General features: G+C 42.6%; 1 protein-coding gene across 1 annotated transcript in view; it reads left to right on the top strand.

Annotated features, from left to right (window-relative positions):
* The window catches only part of DSCAM (DS cell adhesion molecule), an 828,718-nt gene that overhangs the window by 758,494 nt on the left and 49,997 nt on the right, over positions 1 to 20,227 (top strand). Inside the window, exons 21-27 of the mRNA XM_054468799.2 lie at positions 2,810 to 2,963; positions 9,532 to 9,649; positions 11,054 to 11,217; positions 12,782 to 12,880; positions 13,098 to 13,286; positions 14,481 to 14,771; positions 18,252 to 18,428. Coding sequence (XP_054324774.1) covers positions 2,810 to 2,963; positions 9,532 to 9,649; positions 11,054 to 11,217; positions 12,782 to 12,880; positions 13,098 to 13,286; positions 14,481 to 14,771; positions 18,252 to 18,428 — 1,192 coding nt within the window. The remainder of the gene's footprint in view (positions 1 to 2,809; positions 2,964 to 9,531; positions 9,650 to 11,053; positions 11,218 to 12,781; positions 12,881 to 13,097; positions 13,287 to 14,480; positions 14,772 to 18,251; positions 18,429 to 20,227) is intronic.

The raw sequence follows: 20,227 nt of genomic DNA, 5'->3' as shown, positions 1-20,227 counted from the left end.
ATCTTGGCTCTGTGGGCTACAGTTTTCATCAAATTTGGAAATTTTTCAACCACTATTTTTACAACCTTTTTTTGGTCCTGTCTCTCTCCCCTCCTTTAGTGACTCCACTACATGTATGTTAGGCAGCTTGATATTTTTCTATAGCTCACTAATGCCCTGTTAACTTTTTTATTCTCTTTTCTATGTATCATTTATTAATATGTCTTTGTGAACCTTGAATATCTGAGACAAGTCTCAGTCAATTTAGGCAGTTTATTTTGCCAAAGTGAGGATGCGTGCCCATGACACAGCCTTAGGAGGTCCTGACAATATGTGCTCAAGGTGGTCTGAGCACAGCTTGGTTTTATGCATTTTAGCGAGACATGAGACATCAATCAATTTTTTAACATTGATTCCATCTGAAAAGGCAGAACAACTTGAAGCAAAGGCGGGACAACTCAAAGTGGGGAGGGGGCTGTTGAGGAGGGGGCTTCTAGGTCCTAGGTAGATAAGAGACAAATGGTTACATTCTTTTGAGTTTCTGATTAGCCTTCCAAAGGAGGCCATCAGATATGCATCTATCTCAGTGAGCAGAGGGATGACTTTGAATAGAATGGGAGACAGGTTTGCCCTAAGCAGTTCCCAGCTTGACTTCTCCCTTTAGCTTAGTGATTTGGGGGCCCCAAGATTTATTTTCCTTCCACACCTTTAAGTTCACTAATCATTTTTTCTGCAATATCTACTCTGCTGCTAATCAAGTTCAATGTATTTTTTATTTCATGCATTATAGTTTCATTTCAAGTTTAACTTAGATCTTTTTGTATCATATCTACTTAAATTTTTGAACATATAAAGTTATAATACAGCTATAATACAATTATAACTACTTTATTGCCCTTGTTTGCATAAATCTAATGTCTGTGCCAATTATGGGTGAATTTTGATTGATTGATTTCTTCTTTATGAATTATGTTTTCCTGGAAATTTTTATGACAGCTTTATTGAGATGTCATTCACTTTTAAATTCAACAATTCAGTGGCTTTTAGTATATTCACAGAGTTATGCAACCCTTACCACTATCTAATTTTAGAACATTTTCATCACCCTGAAAAGAAACTGCACGCCCATTAGCAGTCATTCCCAATTTTCCCCTTCCCCTACCCTGCCCCTGACAACCACTAATCTAATTTATGTTGCCATCGATCTGCCTATTCTGAACATTTTAAATGAAGGGAATCATAAATGTGTGGTTTCTTATAATTGGCTCCTTTCACTTAGCATAATGTTTTCAAGATTTATCCAAGTTATAGCGTTTATCAGTACTTCATTCCTTTCTATTGTCTCATAACACTCTGATATGGCCTGGCTCCATGGCCCCAACCAAATCTCATCTTTAATTATAGCTCCCATAATTCCCATTGTGTTGTGGGAGAGACCTGGTGGGAGATAATTGAATCATGAGGGCAGTTTCCTCTATACTGTTCTCGTGATAGTGAATAAGTCTCATGAGATATAATGGTTTTACAAGGGGGAACCCCTTTTGTTTGGCCACATTCTTTCTTGCCTGCCACCATGTAAGAAGTGCCTTTCACCTTCTGCCATGATTGTGAGGCCTCCCCAGCCATGTGGAACTGTGAGTCTATTAAACCTCTTTTTCTTTATAAATTACCTAGTCTCGGGTATGTCTTTATCAGCAGCATGAAAATGGACTAATACAGACTCCATGGTATCGCTATGACACATTCTGTTTATCCAGTCATCAGTTGACAGATATTTGGGCTATTTGTATGTGAAAATATTTTATCAGGTGTTAAACTTTGTGAACTTTACCTTTTGGAATACTACATGCTTCAATTTCTATAAATTCTATAAATATTCTTGACCTTTATTCTTGGATGTAGTTGAGTTATTTAGGAATAATTTGTTCTCTCTAAGTCTTGCTTTTAAGAATAATTAGGAAAGACTAGAGTGGTATTCAGTCTGGGGCTAATTATTTCCCCTTTGTGGTAAGACCCTTATGCACTATACCCAATGCTCAAGGAATCTTGATGTTTTCCAACCCAACTGGTGGGAATAGCCACTACTCCCAGCCCTGTGTGAGTGTTAGGCACCGTGACCTCCGATTCTTTCAGGTGGTCCTTTCCCTGGCCTTGGGTAGTTTCCTCACGCGCATCCATGGATCTGCTCAGCTGACCCAAGTAGGACCCTCTTCAATCTCCAGAGCTTGTCCTTTGTGTGTAGCTCTCTTTCCAGTGCTCTTCATTGTGAACTCTAGCTTCCTTCAGGCTCTCAGCTCTGCCTCCTCAGCTTGGAAAGGCTGCCAGCCCCCCGAGTTGAGGAGGTGGAGCTCTCTATTTTATCAGAAATAAAATTTACACTGCCCTAAAAATTGCAAAACCTCTGTGATTGTGGGGTTTTCTTCATTTGTTTCCCATCTTTCAGAGATCACTGTCATTTATTACCTGATGTGTGATGCTTTTAGAACCATTGTTTTATAGATGGTGTGTGTTCCTCAGTTGTTTCAGGTGGGAGGGTAAGTCTGGTTCTTGTTACTCCATCTCAGCCAAATACAGAAGTGCTGTGGCCTGTAATGTAAAGGGGTAAATTATATATTGGTGGCCATCAAAGCTGCTGCAGAGAAAAATGTAGACGGTGGGTCACTTAAACTTACCAGCTATATTTTATATTGCAAAGCCAGCCTTTTAGAGGAGAGTGAGTTGTGAGTTTTGTTTGTTATGATATTTAATATGTTCATGACCATTCCATCGAGAAATCCATTTTTGCCACATGCTTCTTTGAATGTGGGAACACTTATGTCTCCTTTCACAGGTGATCAGCGAGTTTGAGGCCTCTCCCGACTCATTCTCCTACAGAATTCCCAACCTGAGTAGGAATCGTCAGTACAGCGTCTGGGTGGTGGCTGTGACTTCAGCTGGAAGAGGCAACAGCAGTGAAATCATCACAGTCGAGCCACTAGCAAAAGGTAGGCAGTGGCTATAAGGACCTCATTTCCTGTTGTAACTTGACTGTTTTTAAGTCTCTATTTCACCTGAAATAAAACTTACACTGCCCTAAAAATCAAATAAACGAGAATATCACATTTTAGCTCAAGAAACAGGGTTGTGGCTAACAAGCTCTGAGCTTCTGTCCCATGGAAAAGGAATTCCCTGGAGGTAAACACAGAGCTGAGAATGAGTGGCCTTACAATGGAAGTCTCTATGAAAATTAGGAAAGCAGCCCTCATTCACCCCTTGGAGTAGCTGAAAATCATTACATGGCATTTTCCCAAGGATGTTCTACTTTCACCAAAATCAGGTGTCACACTTTTTAATGAGATATGTCTATTTTATAGTCTATGGAATTTGCAAGCTTAAAAATATTTGAAAATCATTTACTATCTGTTGATAGAATGCTGTAAGCAAAGACTTTAAGTAAACAGCAGGAAGTAGGAGTCACCAAAGAATAAAAAGTTCCTTAAAGTGAATATAATATCTTCACATTTGTACGTTAAACCGGTCCTTAAAAAGCACGTGCAGGCACAGGGTATTCTTGCTCTTCTGGTAATCACGGCTATCCGGTGTTTCCAGGAACCCCCTAAATTAGCATTCGAAATAAGTCAATTTCCTTACAACACAATTCCAGGCCAACAGGAGTTGCCCCTAATTTTGGGTTATAGAACAGTGGCAACTTATTACTAGTATGTTCTCTGAGAGCCTGAAAGAGAAGAATAAACATTCCAAGATTCCGATTTTACCTCCAAGAATTCTCTTAAAAATGTGCTTTTTAATGAGATAGTTAAGAAATAGGCAGAATAAAACAGTGAGGGAAAAAAAGAGGGGTGTACCATTTTGAGCTCAAATACAGATAGAAAATAAGTAAATTGGTAAGGGAAATAAACTGGGGGACTTATTTTATGTATTACACTCTTTGGTCATGATATCCAGCCACTCCCTGAGAATGAGAAAATGATGATTACCAAGGAAAATGTTGGACATAAGGACTGAGCTGTGGGATTTACCAAAAAAACAAAACAAAACAAAACAACTGCAACAAAACACATAGGATTAGCAATAATGTTTCTTCCTTTCCTTTGTGCTTTCAAAGTTCTATCTCTAGACACAGCCAGAAAGGCCTGGCTAGTGCAGTGGGGTATGACTTACTCAGTGGGGGAACAATTGAAAACTCTCATAGAAGCAGGTCTTGCCTGGGGAAATTCGATGTCCTCCAGTCATTTAATAAGTCATTTTGAGTGCCTGTTGTATGTCAGGGTCTATGCTGGGGACACAGAGGATTTGGTTAACGGAGGCTGACTGCTGAAACAAATGTTCCCTAAATCTCAGTGGCTTCACATAATAATATAGTCCAACAGAGATATTTTTGGTCAGGGCTCTCTTGGGTGGCCTGTTCGACATGGTGATTCAGGCATCCAGGCCTCTTCCACCTTATGATTTACAACCCTGGATTTCTCCTCATTTACAGCTACATAGATGGGGGAAGAAGGGAGTATGGAGGGTTTGATGAGAGGTTTTCATGAGCCAGATATGGAAGTGTATCCATTGTTTTTCCTAATATCCTATTGTCTAGAATAAAGGCATGGACCCACTAGGGAAAAGAAAGCAGGGTTTGGAGAGCCCGGAGGAGTCTTTTAAGATGATTTAAGAGATGTGTTCACTCCCTGACACCCTGAAGCTTACAGTTTGGTGGGGAACCAGTCAGTGATATGGTTTGTCTGTGTCCCCACCCAAATCTCATCTTGGATTGTAGCTCCCATAATTTCCACGTGTCATGGGAGGGACCCAGTGGGAGGTAATTGAGTCATGGTAGCAGGTCTTTCCTGTGCTGTTCTCATGATAGTAAGTCTCACGAGATCTGATGGTTTTGTAAAGGGGAGTTCCCCCACACATGCTCTCTTGCCTGCTGCCATGTGATACATGCCCTATGCTCCTCATTCGCCTTCTGCCATAATTGTGAGGCCTCCCCAGCCATGTGGCACTGTGAGTCCATTAAACCTCCTTCCTTCATAAATTGCCCAGTTTCAGGCATGCCTTTATTAGCAGCATGAGAACAGACTAATACAATCAGTAAACAAAGCATCACAAAAGTATATGCATAAAGACAAACTGCAGTAAGTGCTGTAAAGAAATAGCTTGAGAGGACTTCACCTGGAGTGTCAGATGGAAGACACACTTGGTCCCTGAGCACAAGCAAAGGTGGTTATGTGAAGAGGGAAGAAGTGAGCAGTCAGAAGCTCCTGCAGAGAAAGATTTAGCAGGTGGGAGGTCCAGGACACTGGACCCTGCTGGGGCCGGGGAAGGAACAGTGGTCCCAGAGACGCTGGGAAGGAAGACAGGGACCTGATCATGCTGGGTTTTCAACACTGTGTTAGGGATTTCAGATTTTCCTGCAAAAGAAATAAGGAGATGGTGTAGGGTTTTAAGCAAAGGAGGCACATGATCTCTCTTTCTGTCTGTGTGCGTGTGTGTGTGTGTGATAAACCTTATTTTTAGAACAGTTTTAGATTTACAGAAAAATTGTGATGATAGTACAGGTGAGGTAAATTGCCATTTACCTCACACCTAGTTTCCCTTTTTATAGACATCCTAATTAAATGCCTTTCTTATAACTAATGGCGGGTGTGCTTTTTAAGACCACCCTGGTCTCTCTGTCCTGAATGGACTGCAGAGAGGGAAGTGTGATAAAAGCAGGTGCCCAGCCAGGAAGTCGACGGGTCACCCAGTGAGGCTTGGTCTAGAAGACTACCAAAGAGGATTGAGAGGAGAAACCGAGGGGCCTGGGCTGTGTTGTGGACACAGAGCGGAGGGGACTCGGTGGCAGAAATGGAGGAGGGTGGAGAAGGAGATAGCAAGAATGAACACCCAAATTCTCACATGAGTTAGCATAAGTGGAGGCATGATTTCTTGATGAAGAAGACCATGGAAGAAGTGGATTTTGAAGCCAGTGAGAGGACGTACAGACATTTGGAGGGGTTCAATCCAAGGTGACAAAGATCCATTCACTCAGAGGCATCTGTGCACTGAGGCATGTCCTGGCTCTCAAGAGACATCTGGCAGGAGGCAGAAATTCAGGGGGGTCAGCGTCTGGGTATCGCTTACACCTGGAATGGGAATGAGATTGGCTGAGAGATGGAGGAGAGATGAAAGTGCAGGATGGACTCTCAAAGGGAGTGGGAGCAGGCAAAGGAAAAGGGGAAAAGCCAGGGAGGCAGCAGAGCCAGGAGGGTGTTAGGCTGTGGATTCAAAACAGATGCTTGCAAAAGGAGGGAGTGGTCAGGTGAGGCTGCTGCTGCTGGCAAGTCAGGTGAAACCAGGCGAAAATGCCCCTCAGTGGCCACGTGGAAGATCGTGGTGACCTTTCTGTGAGCAGCATCAGTGGGTGTGGAGGGGCATGCAGAAATGAGCCTGAGTCAGATGAGAAAGTGGGTAGGAGGTGAGGGGCAGGCTGACTGGGCAGAACATTCCTTCAACACACATCACCTGGAAGAAGTGACAACCAAGAGAAGAAGCTGGGAGGGGGAGGGAGGCTCTCATTCGAGGAAAGGCTCTTGGTTCATTGTTTTTCATGAGGCCTGCCATCAGAGCATGTTTGTGTGGTAACGGGAAGATCCCAGTAGAGAGGGAGAAAGGAGAAATCAACAATACATAAGAAAGAGCCCACGACCACAGCACTGAGGTTTAGAGGAGGAAATGCCAGTAGGTTCACAGATTTGGTGGCTGGAAATGCAGGGTTCCTGGATGGTGTCTCTGAAGCATTAGGCAATTTGGGGATAGTGGAGGGAAGCCCAGAAGTGTGAGAAGAGGAGGAACAGTAGGAAGCCATCGTTGCAGGGCAGGGGGAGGACATTTACTAAAGAAACAGTAAGACCAGCAGGGAGTGCTGACAGTTCAATTGAGGTTGGTGATCCTAAATGGTGGTCAATCTCCAAATGCTCTATTGCATGGATTTTTTTCCAGAAATGTTCAACTTTTCATGCTTAAGGGAGGTTGACTCAGGGTTAGGGTTGCTGTAGATAGGTTTTCTGGAAAGGGGATAAGCTAGGGAGTGCCTCAGGATGGAGCAGACAGTCAATTGGGCAGCCCCCACCCAGAAGCCCAGACACTGGCAAACCATTAAGGCTGAAAGGCACATCCTAGAGGGATGGGGATGTCCACAGCGGAGGAGATTGAGACAGGTTATTCTGTAGTCGTTGGGAAGTCAAGGCAGACCAGCAGCAGTCTAGCGACAGATAGCAGGGTCCAAAATTCAGATATAGATTGAAGAAGAGGAGGACCACTGCTTTTATGGAGGGAGTGGCAGAATGGGGCCATGGCAGTGGTCCTAGGGGAAGCCCCTCCTAGGAAGGGGTCCAGGACACGAAGGAGGCACAGAAAGCCTGGCCCCATGGCTGAGAACAAACAGGACCCGAACCAGAGGGGACACCAGGTTGCAGAGGGGTTCAGTTTCTCATCAGAATCACCTGGGATGCTTGTCAAAAGGCACGTGCCCCGAGCACACAAAAGAGCTGCTGAATCCACAAGGCCGTGGTGGGAACCTGCATTTTAAACAAAGATTCTAGGGGATTCTCTTGGCTGCCCCAGGTCTAGTGTGTTGAGTTGCCCAGTCATACATTTCTGGCTAGAGACCCTTTAAATTTCAGCTGTCTAAAATGGGCATTGAACGATAGCATTGGGGGTTGTTGGGCTTGAAGATGAAGTAGCTCTAGCTTGTATTTTTTAAATTGCTAATGGAAAAACATTCATAAGTCCTGGAGTTAATTTGAGGGATTATGCCCAGAATGTTAAAGAACAACAATGGAATAGAATGGAACAGAGTCAAATCAACTAGACTAGACTAAACTAGGGTTTAAAAAAGGCAGAAAACATCAGAATCCATCACATACAGTGAAGTCTTTATTCATGCAACTTTGTTTGCACATACACAACATCCCAATGCATGTGTAGCTTCTGGAGTTTGATGTAAAACATATTTCTTAAAGTGGGTTACTGTTACAAAGCTGGAAAGCCTCTAAATCTAGCTGAATTTCTCTAGCCACCCGCCTTTTACTGCTGAGGACATTCTCCACTCTCTAAAGAACTGTCTGAAGAGTGTGAAAAAGAAAATGCCAAAAGCTACCAATGCAGGAAATCTGATGCTGCCTAATCAGGACCTTTTTGTTATCATGATGCAAAATCAGAAATGTCAATGACTGATGAAATGGGCCCTGCCTTAGAATACTTCATCTCAGTCTGGGGAAATTGCTTGAAACATGGGTTTTGCTGCAACAAAAAACGTGGTCCAGCTTCTAAGCCCTCTGGCATTTTCTTTTTCTCTCTACTCTTGCCCACAGTGCCCAGAAGTAAAAATGTATGATTTGGTCTGGTAGATCCTAGTGACTAATGTGGATATTTTATGCTAGGATGGCTGCATAATGACTTGGCTCTGGGTACTCTGCCCTTCCTGGGATTCTAGAGCTTCCCTGGGGGAGCCTTCTCCTCACCTTCCTTTGCCAATGCAAACCCTCAACCCAGAAATGGTGCAGGGGTCTCACATTTGTCCCATTTTTATGGGCTTTGAATCAGATCAAGGCTGCCTTCCACCTATGGTTTTTGGTCTGTGCCTCTATAGAGGGTGAGCTCCTGTAGGGGTACCTGTTTCCTCTATGTCCCCAGCTCCATGACAGTGTCTGAAGCATACTGGCTAAAACAAAGGACAGAAGAAGCCCCTGGCTCCTGTTTACGCCCCAGAAAGTAATGTCCCAATGTATGGTAAAGACTGAGCAGATTGTTTTCCTCTGGAAGACTTGTGTGTGGTGTCCCTGTCAGCTTTTGTGACTCACTGATGGAGGTAGCACTAGAACCTCTCATTGCTGGCCACACTGGACTTCAAGGCAAGTTCGCCCTGGGCTTTTTCTGACTGTCTCCTGGGACTTCCTGCTACCTTGGGGCTGCACCAGCATCAGATGCCCCTGGCAGATGCTCCTGTTCGGGCATCTGAATCACTGTCCCAAGCAAATGGTTGTTCTTCGAGAGAGGCCACTCTGAAAATGTTCATTCTCCTTAATGTGTGTCCTAAAGATCAAGTTGCTATAATACAGTCGGGAAATTGTTAAGTAGAACTTGTTCCAGTTTTACTCCTTCCCGTCTTTGGGGCGTTTGTGTTTTGTATTGTCTACTTTCTCTGATATTAAAGTATATTTTAATGAGCAGTTTTTGTGTTGAGGTAAATTGCTTCATAAAGCGCTTCGAGAAATAATTGGGCTCATAGAAAACACAGCTTGGAGCTGCTTGGCTTATGAAGCCCCAGATATTTAATTTGGACTCCTCATGTTTAGTCAATAGAAGAAAAGAATGCTACAATGGGAATTTTCTGCTAGTTGTGTGTTCTTACAATGACAATTCCTCATAACCCGGGTACCAGAGAGTAGTGTTGACAGTTATAATGTAAATTGGCTTCACATCCATTTTTAGGTATTGCCCTTATTGAGTAGGTCATGTTGGCCTCTGTGTAGACACGTCTGTGGAGTAATCAGGCTTCCACTTTGTTTGGTTCCTCAGCTCCTGCACGAATCCTGACCTTCAGTGGGACAGTGACTACTCCATGGATGAAAGACATTGTATTGCCTTGTAAGGCAGTTGGGGACCCTTCTCCTGCAGTCAAGTGGATGAAAGACAGGTAACCAGTAACCCAATGTATGCCTTCAGTGAAACTCTAAGAGATTACATCTGACATACTCAGGTTGGGTCTAGTGGTCTCCTAATTTTGTGTTTATTTATATTAGTGAAAACTCAAGGAACCCTACCAATTCTTCTGAGATGAGGGCAGGGAAGGAATCTCAGCTTTAGCACTGAAAGGGTCTGATTTATTGTATCAACCCTCTGTTAATTCAGAGCCTTCTAATTCACGAGAGAATGCTTGCAAGGAAAATAGTTGAACCAACTCAATTGTTGTGGAAGTTTGCTGCACCCTCTCAGGTAAATTGTCCATGTAACTGAGATGAATGTAGCCAAGGTTACTGTGAGATTTAACACCTATCTCTTCTTCTTTAAAGATAGTGAACTAACCATAACTCAAATACCCTGAGAAAGAACTTTAAGAAATGGAGTACATTAGGACTTTGCTAATTTAAAATCTGGTTCTCCATACTCAATAGTAATTATTAAAATAATAGGAGCCAAGACAGAGGGAGAGAGTGAGTGAGATGTGGTCTGTCCATATAACTTTTTAAAGTCCTGTATCTCTATTCAGGAGAAGAAATTAGGATATAAGTAAAGGATTGAAAATTCACTTATGAGCATAGAAATGTGATCTAATGGATTCAGAAGAATGCCTATTTTCAAGCAAAAGCACTTAGAAGGCATAAACTATAGAAATAATGGCTTGGTGTAGTGACCAAACTGTAGAAATAATGGCTTGGTTTAGTGACCACTTTTCTCATGCATTTAAAGTTGGTTCATCCAAATGAAATATGTAGCTCCCAAGATCAAGTTGGCATTCTGCCTGTTGTGGGAATGACCCCAGAGGACTGGACAATCTGCCACCGGAGCAGTGGTTATGATGGCCACGCAGTTCTTTTTATACTAGGGTAAACTCATCACCCTCTTGAGCTATCACATGTCATTTTTCATGTCAAAATCATGAATAATTGTGACTTTAAGTGAATCTAAAAGTGATCCCAAGGTTTAGTTTCCCCTATATGATTTGTTCAAACTGGCACTTCTGCCTACAGAAGAAATTCCCAGAATTGCCAAAATGAGGATATCTCCAGTGCCCACAGAGTGGAGTAAAGAGGGACCCATCACTCTCTGTCATGGATAAGGAGTCCACTGACTTGAGCAAGAATCTGGGCCCTTGACACAGATCTCATCTTCAACGTAACATTTTTTACAAAGGAAAACTTCAGCTACACAGCTGTTGATTGTTTTCATTATGTAATCATATTTAGTTCTTTCATAATGCAAGAAATATGAAGCTTCCAAATGTGTTGTTTGCTTCACAGAGTCTTTATGCTTTTCCTCAACCTCAGCTAATTTGGATTGTAATTTCTTTAATCTGTGCATTTTTCTTCCTGTGAGGCAGTAACGGGACACCCAGTCTAGTAACGATTGATGGGCGGAGGAGCATCTTTAGCAACGGAAGCTTCATTATTCGCACGGTGAAAGCAGAAGACTCCGGCTATTACAGCTGCATTGCCAATAACAACTGGGGATCTGATGAAATTATTTTAAACTTACAAGTACAAGGTACAACATTTGAGGACTCTTTTTAATGATATCTTGTACATGTACGCTTTCTATGCAAAGAGTAACATTGAACAAATTTTAAAATCAGCACTTATAAAGAGCTAACCTCTGTTTTCATATTACAGAAGAAGAAAACACGTGTTCATTTTGCAAAATATAATTAAACAAATCAAAGAAAATACAAAGCATTCACAACTTCAGAAATACTGAGATAGAAAGCATCTTTGCATACAGAATATGCCTAGACTCTTTTTTCTTTATGTGTGCATGTCTAAAAAAGTCCTTCTTAATAATTTCCATTAATTGTACTGTTTACATATGTGTAAGTGTATCCCAGAAAACACAAACAAAAAACAAGTCTGAATTGTGGTCTTTTTTGTATGCTAATTAACTCAATTTTTATATGCAATGTATTTAAAAAATGACAGTAACTGGAGCTCGAAATAGATTGCTGTAGTATTTAGCTATGTACTTAATACTAAGTATTTTTCTTGATATCATACACAAAATGTGCACAACTTCAAAAGATTGTCATATTAAAATTTTGTGTAAATCCCAATCAATAACTGTTTGAGTTCAGATTTGTATGCACAGCAATATTTTATTAGTAGAAAAATCAAAGTGTGTGCTTCTTTGGATTTAGGTGTTGTCACATTAATAGATTACAGCAAGTAAAAATAAAATCAATACTGTTCTCAGTGGGATGGAAAAGGAAAAGAACTATATTTCTAAAAATACTGCAAAATTGATCTTGAATTTCAAGTTAATTGAAGTCAGGAGAATTCCAGGGAATTTTGGAAGACAGGCACTATACTATGACTCTGAAGAGATAGGTCAATATATTAGGCTTCTCTCAGAGGAAAAGAGAAGTAAATTTTATATGAAGCTTTCTATGTGATTTGGATAACCTGATTCTGAATTTCTTTAGTGTTTCTTAGTCATCCAGACTTATTTACCAGTATGTATTCCACAAGCCTTGTAAGAGAGACCAGTTCATGTTCTGCAGTTCAAAGGCCTGCTTTTGATTTTCTGTGTGTGTGTGTATGTGTGTGTGTGTGTGTGTGTGTGTTGCATCTTGGAGGAATAGCTTAGAAAGTGAAGATTTTTGCAATTCTTTTTCCCACTAGCTATTTTTCCTCCTTCCCCTTTTCCATCCTGAGAAGAACAGAACTGCTAAGTGGATGCCATTTATCTTTTTCACTTAAATCTCATGGCTGAAATTCATAGTAAAATGAGGCATGTATCCTTAGTAAGTTTAAAGAAGATTTCAGTTAGTGATGAATAACTCAGACAGTCAAGGAACTGGTGAGGAAATGAGTTAGATATGAATCCAAGTAGAAATGTGGCTGAATTTTTTTTTAAATAGTAGATTCACTCCGTTCTATCTCTTTAGCCCAGGATATCAACTAAATAGACATTTTGACAGAAGTGAATTGCATATTTTGGCAATCTAAAACACTTATTTAATAAATGGCTGTTAAAAATGAGTTGGTAAATGACTATTCAGGAAAATTAAAGATGTGAAAAACTAATTCTTGTTTTCTAAAAACTGTTTCCTCTCTAGTTCCACCAGATCAGCCTCGGCTTACAGTCTCCAAGACCACGTCTTCCTCCATCACCCTTTCTTGGCTCCCTGGAGACAATGGGGGCAGCTCTATCAGAGGTAATAAGATATAGATTGTCCACGATAGTTGATTAGTTGTGCGCCTTAGATGTATTGATGTATTGATTTCTTGGAATCAGAAAGAGCGAAAATGTTCCTTCTGAAGATTCTTCAGTTCTGAGAATGCTCGTTCTATTACCCACACAAAACGCAAACATCAGTCCACTTCCCATAGAAAGCAAACAGTGCTCATGTGAATCTTTCTCATTCTCTGCAGGATACATACTGCAGTACTCCGAGGACAATAGTGAGCAGTGGGGGAGTTTTCCAATCAGCCCCAGTGAACGTTCCTACCGCTTGGAAAATCTCAAATGTGGGACTTGGTATAAGTTCACACTGACAGCCCAAAATGGAGTGGGCCCCGGGCGCATAAGTGAAATCATAGAAGCAAAGACCTTAGGAAAAGGTAGGTATGCCTTCTCATCGCTTCTAAATATCCTTTGTTTTCCCAGCCAGAAGAGGAGATTGGAATCATAAAAGATCCATCATGTTTTATGTTTATGTGTTTGAACTTTGTCATTCCTCAAATGGCTTCAGCAGTGCCACAGCATAATGAGAGGGACAGCTGGACCTTCCAGAGTGTTCTGGTCCTCTCTTTTATTGTTTCATTTGCAGTTAAAAAGAAGAATGTCATTTGAAAATCAAGGGCATTGGTGTGAATGTGAGGTGCCAAGGCTGGGCAGCCATGAAGCGTGACACTTGCCCTCTCAGCCGTTTTGAGGCACCCTTCTCCCTTAGCCAGCCCTTGCCCCCACCTTCCTATCATTTCCACATTGCCACACAGCCCCTGCTTTTCAGAGGGAAAATGATGGCGTAAATTGTTAACATTTCAATATGAGTTGCGTTTTTTTTTTAATCTAAAATGTGGACTTTCAAGGAGATGAATCCCAAGGAAATGATATTCGGAGAAAGAGGTTTTGTCCCAGGAACTCCAGAAGGAAGGAGGGATGATGCAGCTCTGTGTGGGCATAGGAAGAAGGTGAGGAGATGTCTCTGCAGGCTTCCCTCCCATGGGAGTCCTATCAGGTGGGGTGGGGTCAGATGGCAGGAGAGCGAGTAATGAGATGGCAAGGGTATTATTTGTGCCCGGTGCCACAGTTTTGGGTAACAAGTGGTAAGAGGTCAAATGATCTGGGATTGATTTATGCAGAAATATATACATTAGGTCCCTGGGCTCCAAGACCAAGTGTTTAGTTGTGGAGGAAAATCTGTTGGTGCTTCCCAAATCCAATTCTGTCTTCTCTTGAATCAGGTTCCTCACATGAGGATGGAAAAAGGTCAGCCCAGCACACTGCAGTGCAAACCACAGAAGGAAACCCATATGTGAACCTCGTATTGTTCTTTAGGGAACTCTAAGATACCCCAAAATAACCTCCACCCGTGCAATTTTCTGTCATACACCCAGGTCATTACAGTTGGAGAAAGCCTGTTGGTCCATAAAGTCTCTATTAACAGGGGACAAGTTGCCAGTGGCCTGTGAGCCAGACTTGGACTGAGCTCCTGGCCTCGCTGGAGGAAGCAGTCCAAGGGAAATGCGTGAAGATGCGGATGGCCTCCCCATGTGTCCTGTGAGCTGACCTCCATGTGCCTTCTCCCGCAGAGCCCCAGTTCTCAAAGGAGCAGGAGCTGTTTGCCAGCATCAACACCACGCGCGTTAGGCTGAACCTCATTGGCTGGAATGATGGCGGCTGCCCCATCACCTCCTTCACACTAGAGTACAGGCCCTTTGGGACCACGGTTTGGACCACAGCTCAGAGGACCTCTCTCTCCAAGTCCTACATCCTGTATGACCTGCAGGAAGCCACCTGGTATGAGCTGCAGATGCGGGTGTGCAACAGTGCTGGCTGCGCGGAGAAGCAGGCCAACTTTGCTACGCTGAACTACGATGGCAGTAAGCTGGCTGACTTCGTGGCTCTCCTGTTTGTGTCTTGGGGGATATGCACTTGGGCCCTGCCCCTTTCCCATTGAACATCATCTTTGCCATAGTTTGACCAGTGACCACGGAGCCCATTAGGCTTTGGGGATTCAATGGACTCTGTCTGGGGCACCCTAGTTCATTATACCCAGATGACCATCACTGTGTGTCCGGAAATAAGAGACTCAGGGCCACAGGGAGTCTCACTGGGGAGTCATGGGGCAGGAGTGATTTCTCTTAGGGCTGAAGGACTCTTGACCATGTGGTTCTGTGCTTGTGTTGATGTCTGTGAGCTAACATTGCTTTTGTTGTCTCCCACCCCTTTCCCCACCTCATCCCAATCCACATAACAACTTTCTTTTTTGCACTCATTACACCCAAAACTGCATGTGCAAAAACAATTTTCCATGGTAAAGGAGCTTATGTTAGTCTCTGGGCAGGAGCAGGGCCACTGATGGAAATAGGATAATAATAGAAATCCATGAACACGTGCACACACACAAACTCACACACACTTGCCGCTTGCATTTACTTTCCAAAAACTAGGTGAGGTGTCTCTTGACATTAGTCAACCAAAAATAAATGGTTTAAAATCTCACTCATTTTTTCTGGTATCAAGGGCCATTTATTGCTAACTGAGCAAATGCTAAGCCCAATGAAGCTGAAAGGGAGCGAGTCCTTGACTGCAACTTAGTAGGGGAACTTTAGAAAGTCCCAGTAGCAGTGGGTTGATGCTGATTTCTCACTAGGGGAACAGCAAGGATTGAGTTAGGTGCTCTAATTGCAAGGTAAAAATGGCAGCAATGCATCAGGATGAATTGGAACTCCAGTGCAACTCTCCTCGGAGCCTTCTATTTACTGCCTGTTGGTCAGGCTAGACCACAGTGTTGAATGAGTTAACCAGGAAACACCCAAACCCTTTATTGACAGTTAGCCAAGCCAAGACCAAATTGGAAGTGCTCCTCCACCTGTGGGTGATGCTTTGTGAGGGGACGCCTTTCAATGAAGTCACTCATAACTGAGGGCTGTAAAATTAGACAGAGGCAGCCCATAAAAAGCATCGGCATTGCTCTCTGGGAGAGTGATTCTTCCTCTACTTCATGCATTTGGGAGGCCGCTTTATTAAAGCTACAGCAGGTAGCTCCTTGGAGCACAGTTTATGCCATCCTAAGAAGAGTGGCTATGAACCTAAGGACCCACAGAAATGACCACAAGGAGCTAATGAGGTGACGTGCCTGGGATTTTCATCTGACCAATTTCTCCTATAATGTCTGGATGGCCCAGAGCTGGCTCTTCTTGCTTTGGCACACAGAGCAGACCTACCCCAAATCTGTCCAAGGTCATTTTTCCACAACATTCTCCTCTGCCAGAGCCCAGGGTCTTCCTGGCACTTCTGGCCTGGGTCTCAGGGCTGTAGGAAGACCTTGAGCTTGTAGAAAGCTCTTCTAGTGTTGGTTACACTAGCTGGGGTCCCTGGCCTCTGCAGGGGCTCTGTCCTATGGCCCCAGAATAGCCTATGCCCTCCCAGACAACAACTTTTCTCTTCAAGGGCTGATGCTTTTCATGGGCTGCCTCTCTCTAATTTTATAGCCCTCACTCTTCAGTGACTTCATTCAAAGGTGTCCCCATCACAAAGCATCACCCACAGGCAGAGGAGCACTTCCAAGCTGGCCTCTCTCCGTAATATGGTTGAATTATTTGATCTTACAAAGTAAAGAACTTTGACACTTACCAGACACTTTACTTAGCATTTAAGGGTGCACCAAAATCCTCTGTTAACAAGCACACATTTGAGTAGTAAGTATCTTTTTTACTTTAGATCATTGTCTTGCAATATTCAAACTCTGGTTCCCAGCTTCTCTATAATATGTGCAGATGCCTGGGCACCCGGCTTAAATGTGCACACTGATGATATGCTCACAGCTAATGATTTAATTAGAAACTACTCATGTGTAGAATTTGAAGCTGTGATTCTAATTCACAGAGTGCTCTGTGGATTTTAACTGTTTGTCTTCTAAGAAAACATATAATTTTCTCACTTTATCCAAGATCCCAAACTTTGAAAAATGCTGCGAGCTACCTTTACGTTTTGGAAATATGAAATGACTTTATTACACTAAGAAATATGACTGCATATTTATATTTTCCTTGAAAGAGATTACAGATTTCTTTGGACCAATCTCATGAATAGATAGCTTTAATATCTCTATTGTCACATCTGCCTGAAGAACTTTTTTATCTTGAGAAAGCCAAGATTGACAGCCTACATTCATGCCACTCAGGTTTAAGAGTTCTCCATTTATTGATCTCACTCTTTCTTCTGCCATTTCCTTAGCCAAATGTTTCTGCTTGTCCTAGTGTTGTCTTGGTTTTGCAGACCCATCTTCATGGGCATCCATATGTGCCTCTTTCCTGAACTTCTAAGCATTTGGAGACTTGGGTTTCCACAAAAGCACTTTAAAGCTGGAAGAACACTCTTCTTGGCTCTAGCGGAGATCACAGAAGCTAACGAGGATTCCGTTATCCCTGCTCTGCTTACCAAATGCGGGATAAAGACCGTTTTGCTCAGGGAGAAATTATATTATTTTTGCATTCTCTTTTCCTGAAGTGCTGACTTTCTGGCCCTTGTTGTACATGGAAAGTGCAGTGGCATGGAGCATCTTATATAATGGAGGGTAGCAAAATATATACCCCATAAAAAGTGGATGCCTGTGTTTAGATCTCTGCACCCATTGTACTGAGCATCTGGATAGAAGGCAGCTTAAGATAGCTCAGAGTTCATTTTCCTTCAGTGTTTCCTTATTACTCAAAATCTGGATTTTGTAGCACTATTTAACAATGCCTGGTCAAAAGTAGACTCCTTTAGAAACCTAGTTGGGTCCCCTTTGAAAAGTTATCTGTAGTTCTTATACCCTCAGATGGCAGCTGTTGAAGTAGATTTGGTCTTACCCCTGCGATAAAAGCCAGCAAATTACCTAATCACAAGGGATTTGAGTTTCTTTATGCCAGTGTATCTAGGACTTTCTCCCTGCACACACGCTTCTGTCCATTTGCCCAACCTTTTGTTCATTCTTTGATGTGCAATTTTTTCGAATAGTCTCTATCAATTGTACTGTGGGTGACAGTCAAGGGAACACTTAATTCTGGGTAGACGCATGTGGCTTTTGTCAGCACCAAGCCTGGGCCGCATGCTTTCAAGTGCCTGCACACTGTAGTGCGTTGCAAAATGAAGTCCTTTTCAAACATGCGCTATAGAATAAGTTGGAAGTTCAGGCAGAGGGAGGGAAATAAATAAGAAAAAAAGTTAGCCAGGGCCTAGAGACAGAGTTCTTTTCATTTCTCATCACCTCCGACACCCTTGGATCACACAGCGTGATTTTTATAACCTGTCATCCCTAAAAGCTCCGCCATGCCGTCTTCATTAATAGCCATCTAACACCGTGGCCCTGCTTTCAGGTACAATTCCTCCACTCATTAAGTCAGTTGTCCAAAACGAAGAAGGGCTGACGACCAACGAGGGGCTCAAGATGCTGGTGACCATCTCCTGTATCCTGGTGGGGGTCTTGCTGCTGTTCGTGCTCCTGCTGGTTGTGCGGAGGAGGCGGCGGGAGCAGAGGCTAAAGAGGCTGCGAGGTAGGTCCAGGCCCAGCTGTCCACCTACGCGTGTCCCCTGCTGCTCTGCAGCCACCAGGAGAGATGCCAGCTGGAGAACAAACCTCAAAAGGGAGTGACTCTTCCCTCTTTAACCCAGGTCCCTCCACTGCCTGGTTCTCTGACATTCCTTCAGTGGGACTGCAGAGCCTCAGGGAAGAGCAATAAGAATGTTCCTATCTCGGTCAGAAATCAGGTGAAAGCCAACCTGTCCCCTAAATTCTAGCTGTTGATAGGCAAGGAAAATTAATTTTTTAACTCTAGTCTCTTTAATTTTCAGTGGGTCCAGCAAAGCCACCAATTGTGGCTTTCTATGAAAAGATCTATCAGATTTGCTCCGGGAATGAGAATTATTTGACTGACTGGAAGTGGAAATTGAGGGCTTAGGGTACTGGTGAAGCATTGTGAGGCAGAGGACACATGCCATCCCAAATTAGAAACGGGAGCTGAAGCCCGGTGTAAGAGTTTCACTCTAATGAAGCAAAAAAATAATGAAGGCTGGAGAAGCCAGGCCAGATGAGCTCCATTGTGAACAGACACCATGATTATAATGTCCAGCCCCGTGTGGTTCTGTGTGACGAGGCTGTTCTCAGCTTCTGGCCAAGAGCCCTTACTTGCCCCTGCTCTGCAATGTGAGGACAAGGACTTATTTCAAATATGAAACTGTGCAGAAGTGTTCCCAGGTCCTTTGCCCTTTACCGGTGAGGTTATTTAACCAAGCCACTTTTTTGGTAAAGTTTATTACAGGTATTTTCATTTTAATATCAGTGCAGTGTGGGATACTGCTATGCAGCATCCTATGTAAGTTTCAAATTTATGTTCAAAATACAAATCTGGAAGCACTCTCTCCTCAAAACATATCCCAAACTTTACTGATATATTTAGAAAACATTGACCTCTTCTGTAAATACTTAATTTGACCATAATCCACTTAGAGCAGAGAACATGGTAATATTTTCACCTGTCTTCACTTATCCAAAGCACCCCTTTTTATGGAATTCTGGTACATTTTACTATCAACTTGCTTTTGCTCTGCCAACAAATTACAATTCTAAAGTACATTGCACTTCATCTGTACAATTAAGAATCTGTCCATGTAAATCTCCTGCAGCCCAACAATTCAGGTCAACCATCAGTCTCCTTGAAATGTTCTTTCGCAATCGTGCGAACCAATTATCTTTTAATTTTGCAGACATTACTTGAGTGAATGCTAGGTGCTTAATATACAAAGATGAAAGAGCTTTCTGACCTCTAGGTTTAAGGTAGGAGGTAGGCCCATAAGCAGCTACCAGTAAAAGACAAAACATTTCATGAATACAGAAATAGGGCTTCAAAGAAAGCCTGCATCAGTGAAAAAGAAGGACGGATTAATCTCAAGTGGAGAAGAAAAGGGAGGCTACTTCAGTGCTAAGTAAAATAGAACTACAAGCATATAATACAGCCCATTATGGTGAGAAGTTCCATATAATGTGGACCATGTTGAATTCCATTCAGTTCATGAGTGTTCATCACTAAAACACAAAAAGGATGTTTTCATAACCCTTGTTCACAGTGGCCTGGACTTGTTCACAGTGGCCTGGACTTTAGGAGAATTATTATGAGATACCAAGGGTGTCTGTCCTTGTTACCATTAGACAATTATGTCTAACTACTTGCGTTTAGAAGGCTACGCATTGTCTCTATGATGTTTCTAAAAACCAATAGTAAATATTTGTTATTAATGATTTTGATTTAATCACAAGAGTTAAGCGTCTAGGCTATCCTTCTCATCGGTCTACACC

This window comes from Pongo pygmaeus, chromosome 22 (assembly GCF_028885625.2).
Source record: "Pongo pygmaeus isolate AG05252 chromosome 22, NHGRI_mPonPyg2-v2.0_pri, whole genome shotgun sequence".
Lineage (NCBI taxonomy): Eukaryota > Metazoa > Chordata > Mammalia > Primates > Hominidae > Pongo > Pongo pygmaeus.
This window is presented reverse-complemented; position numbering and strand designations above follow the sequence as displayed.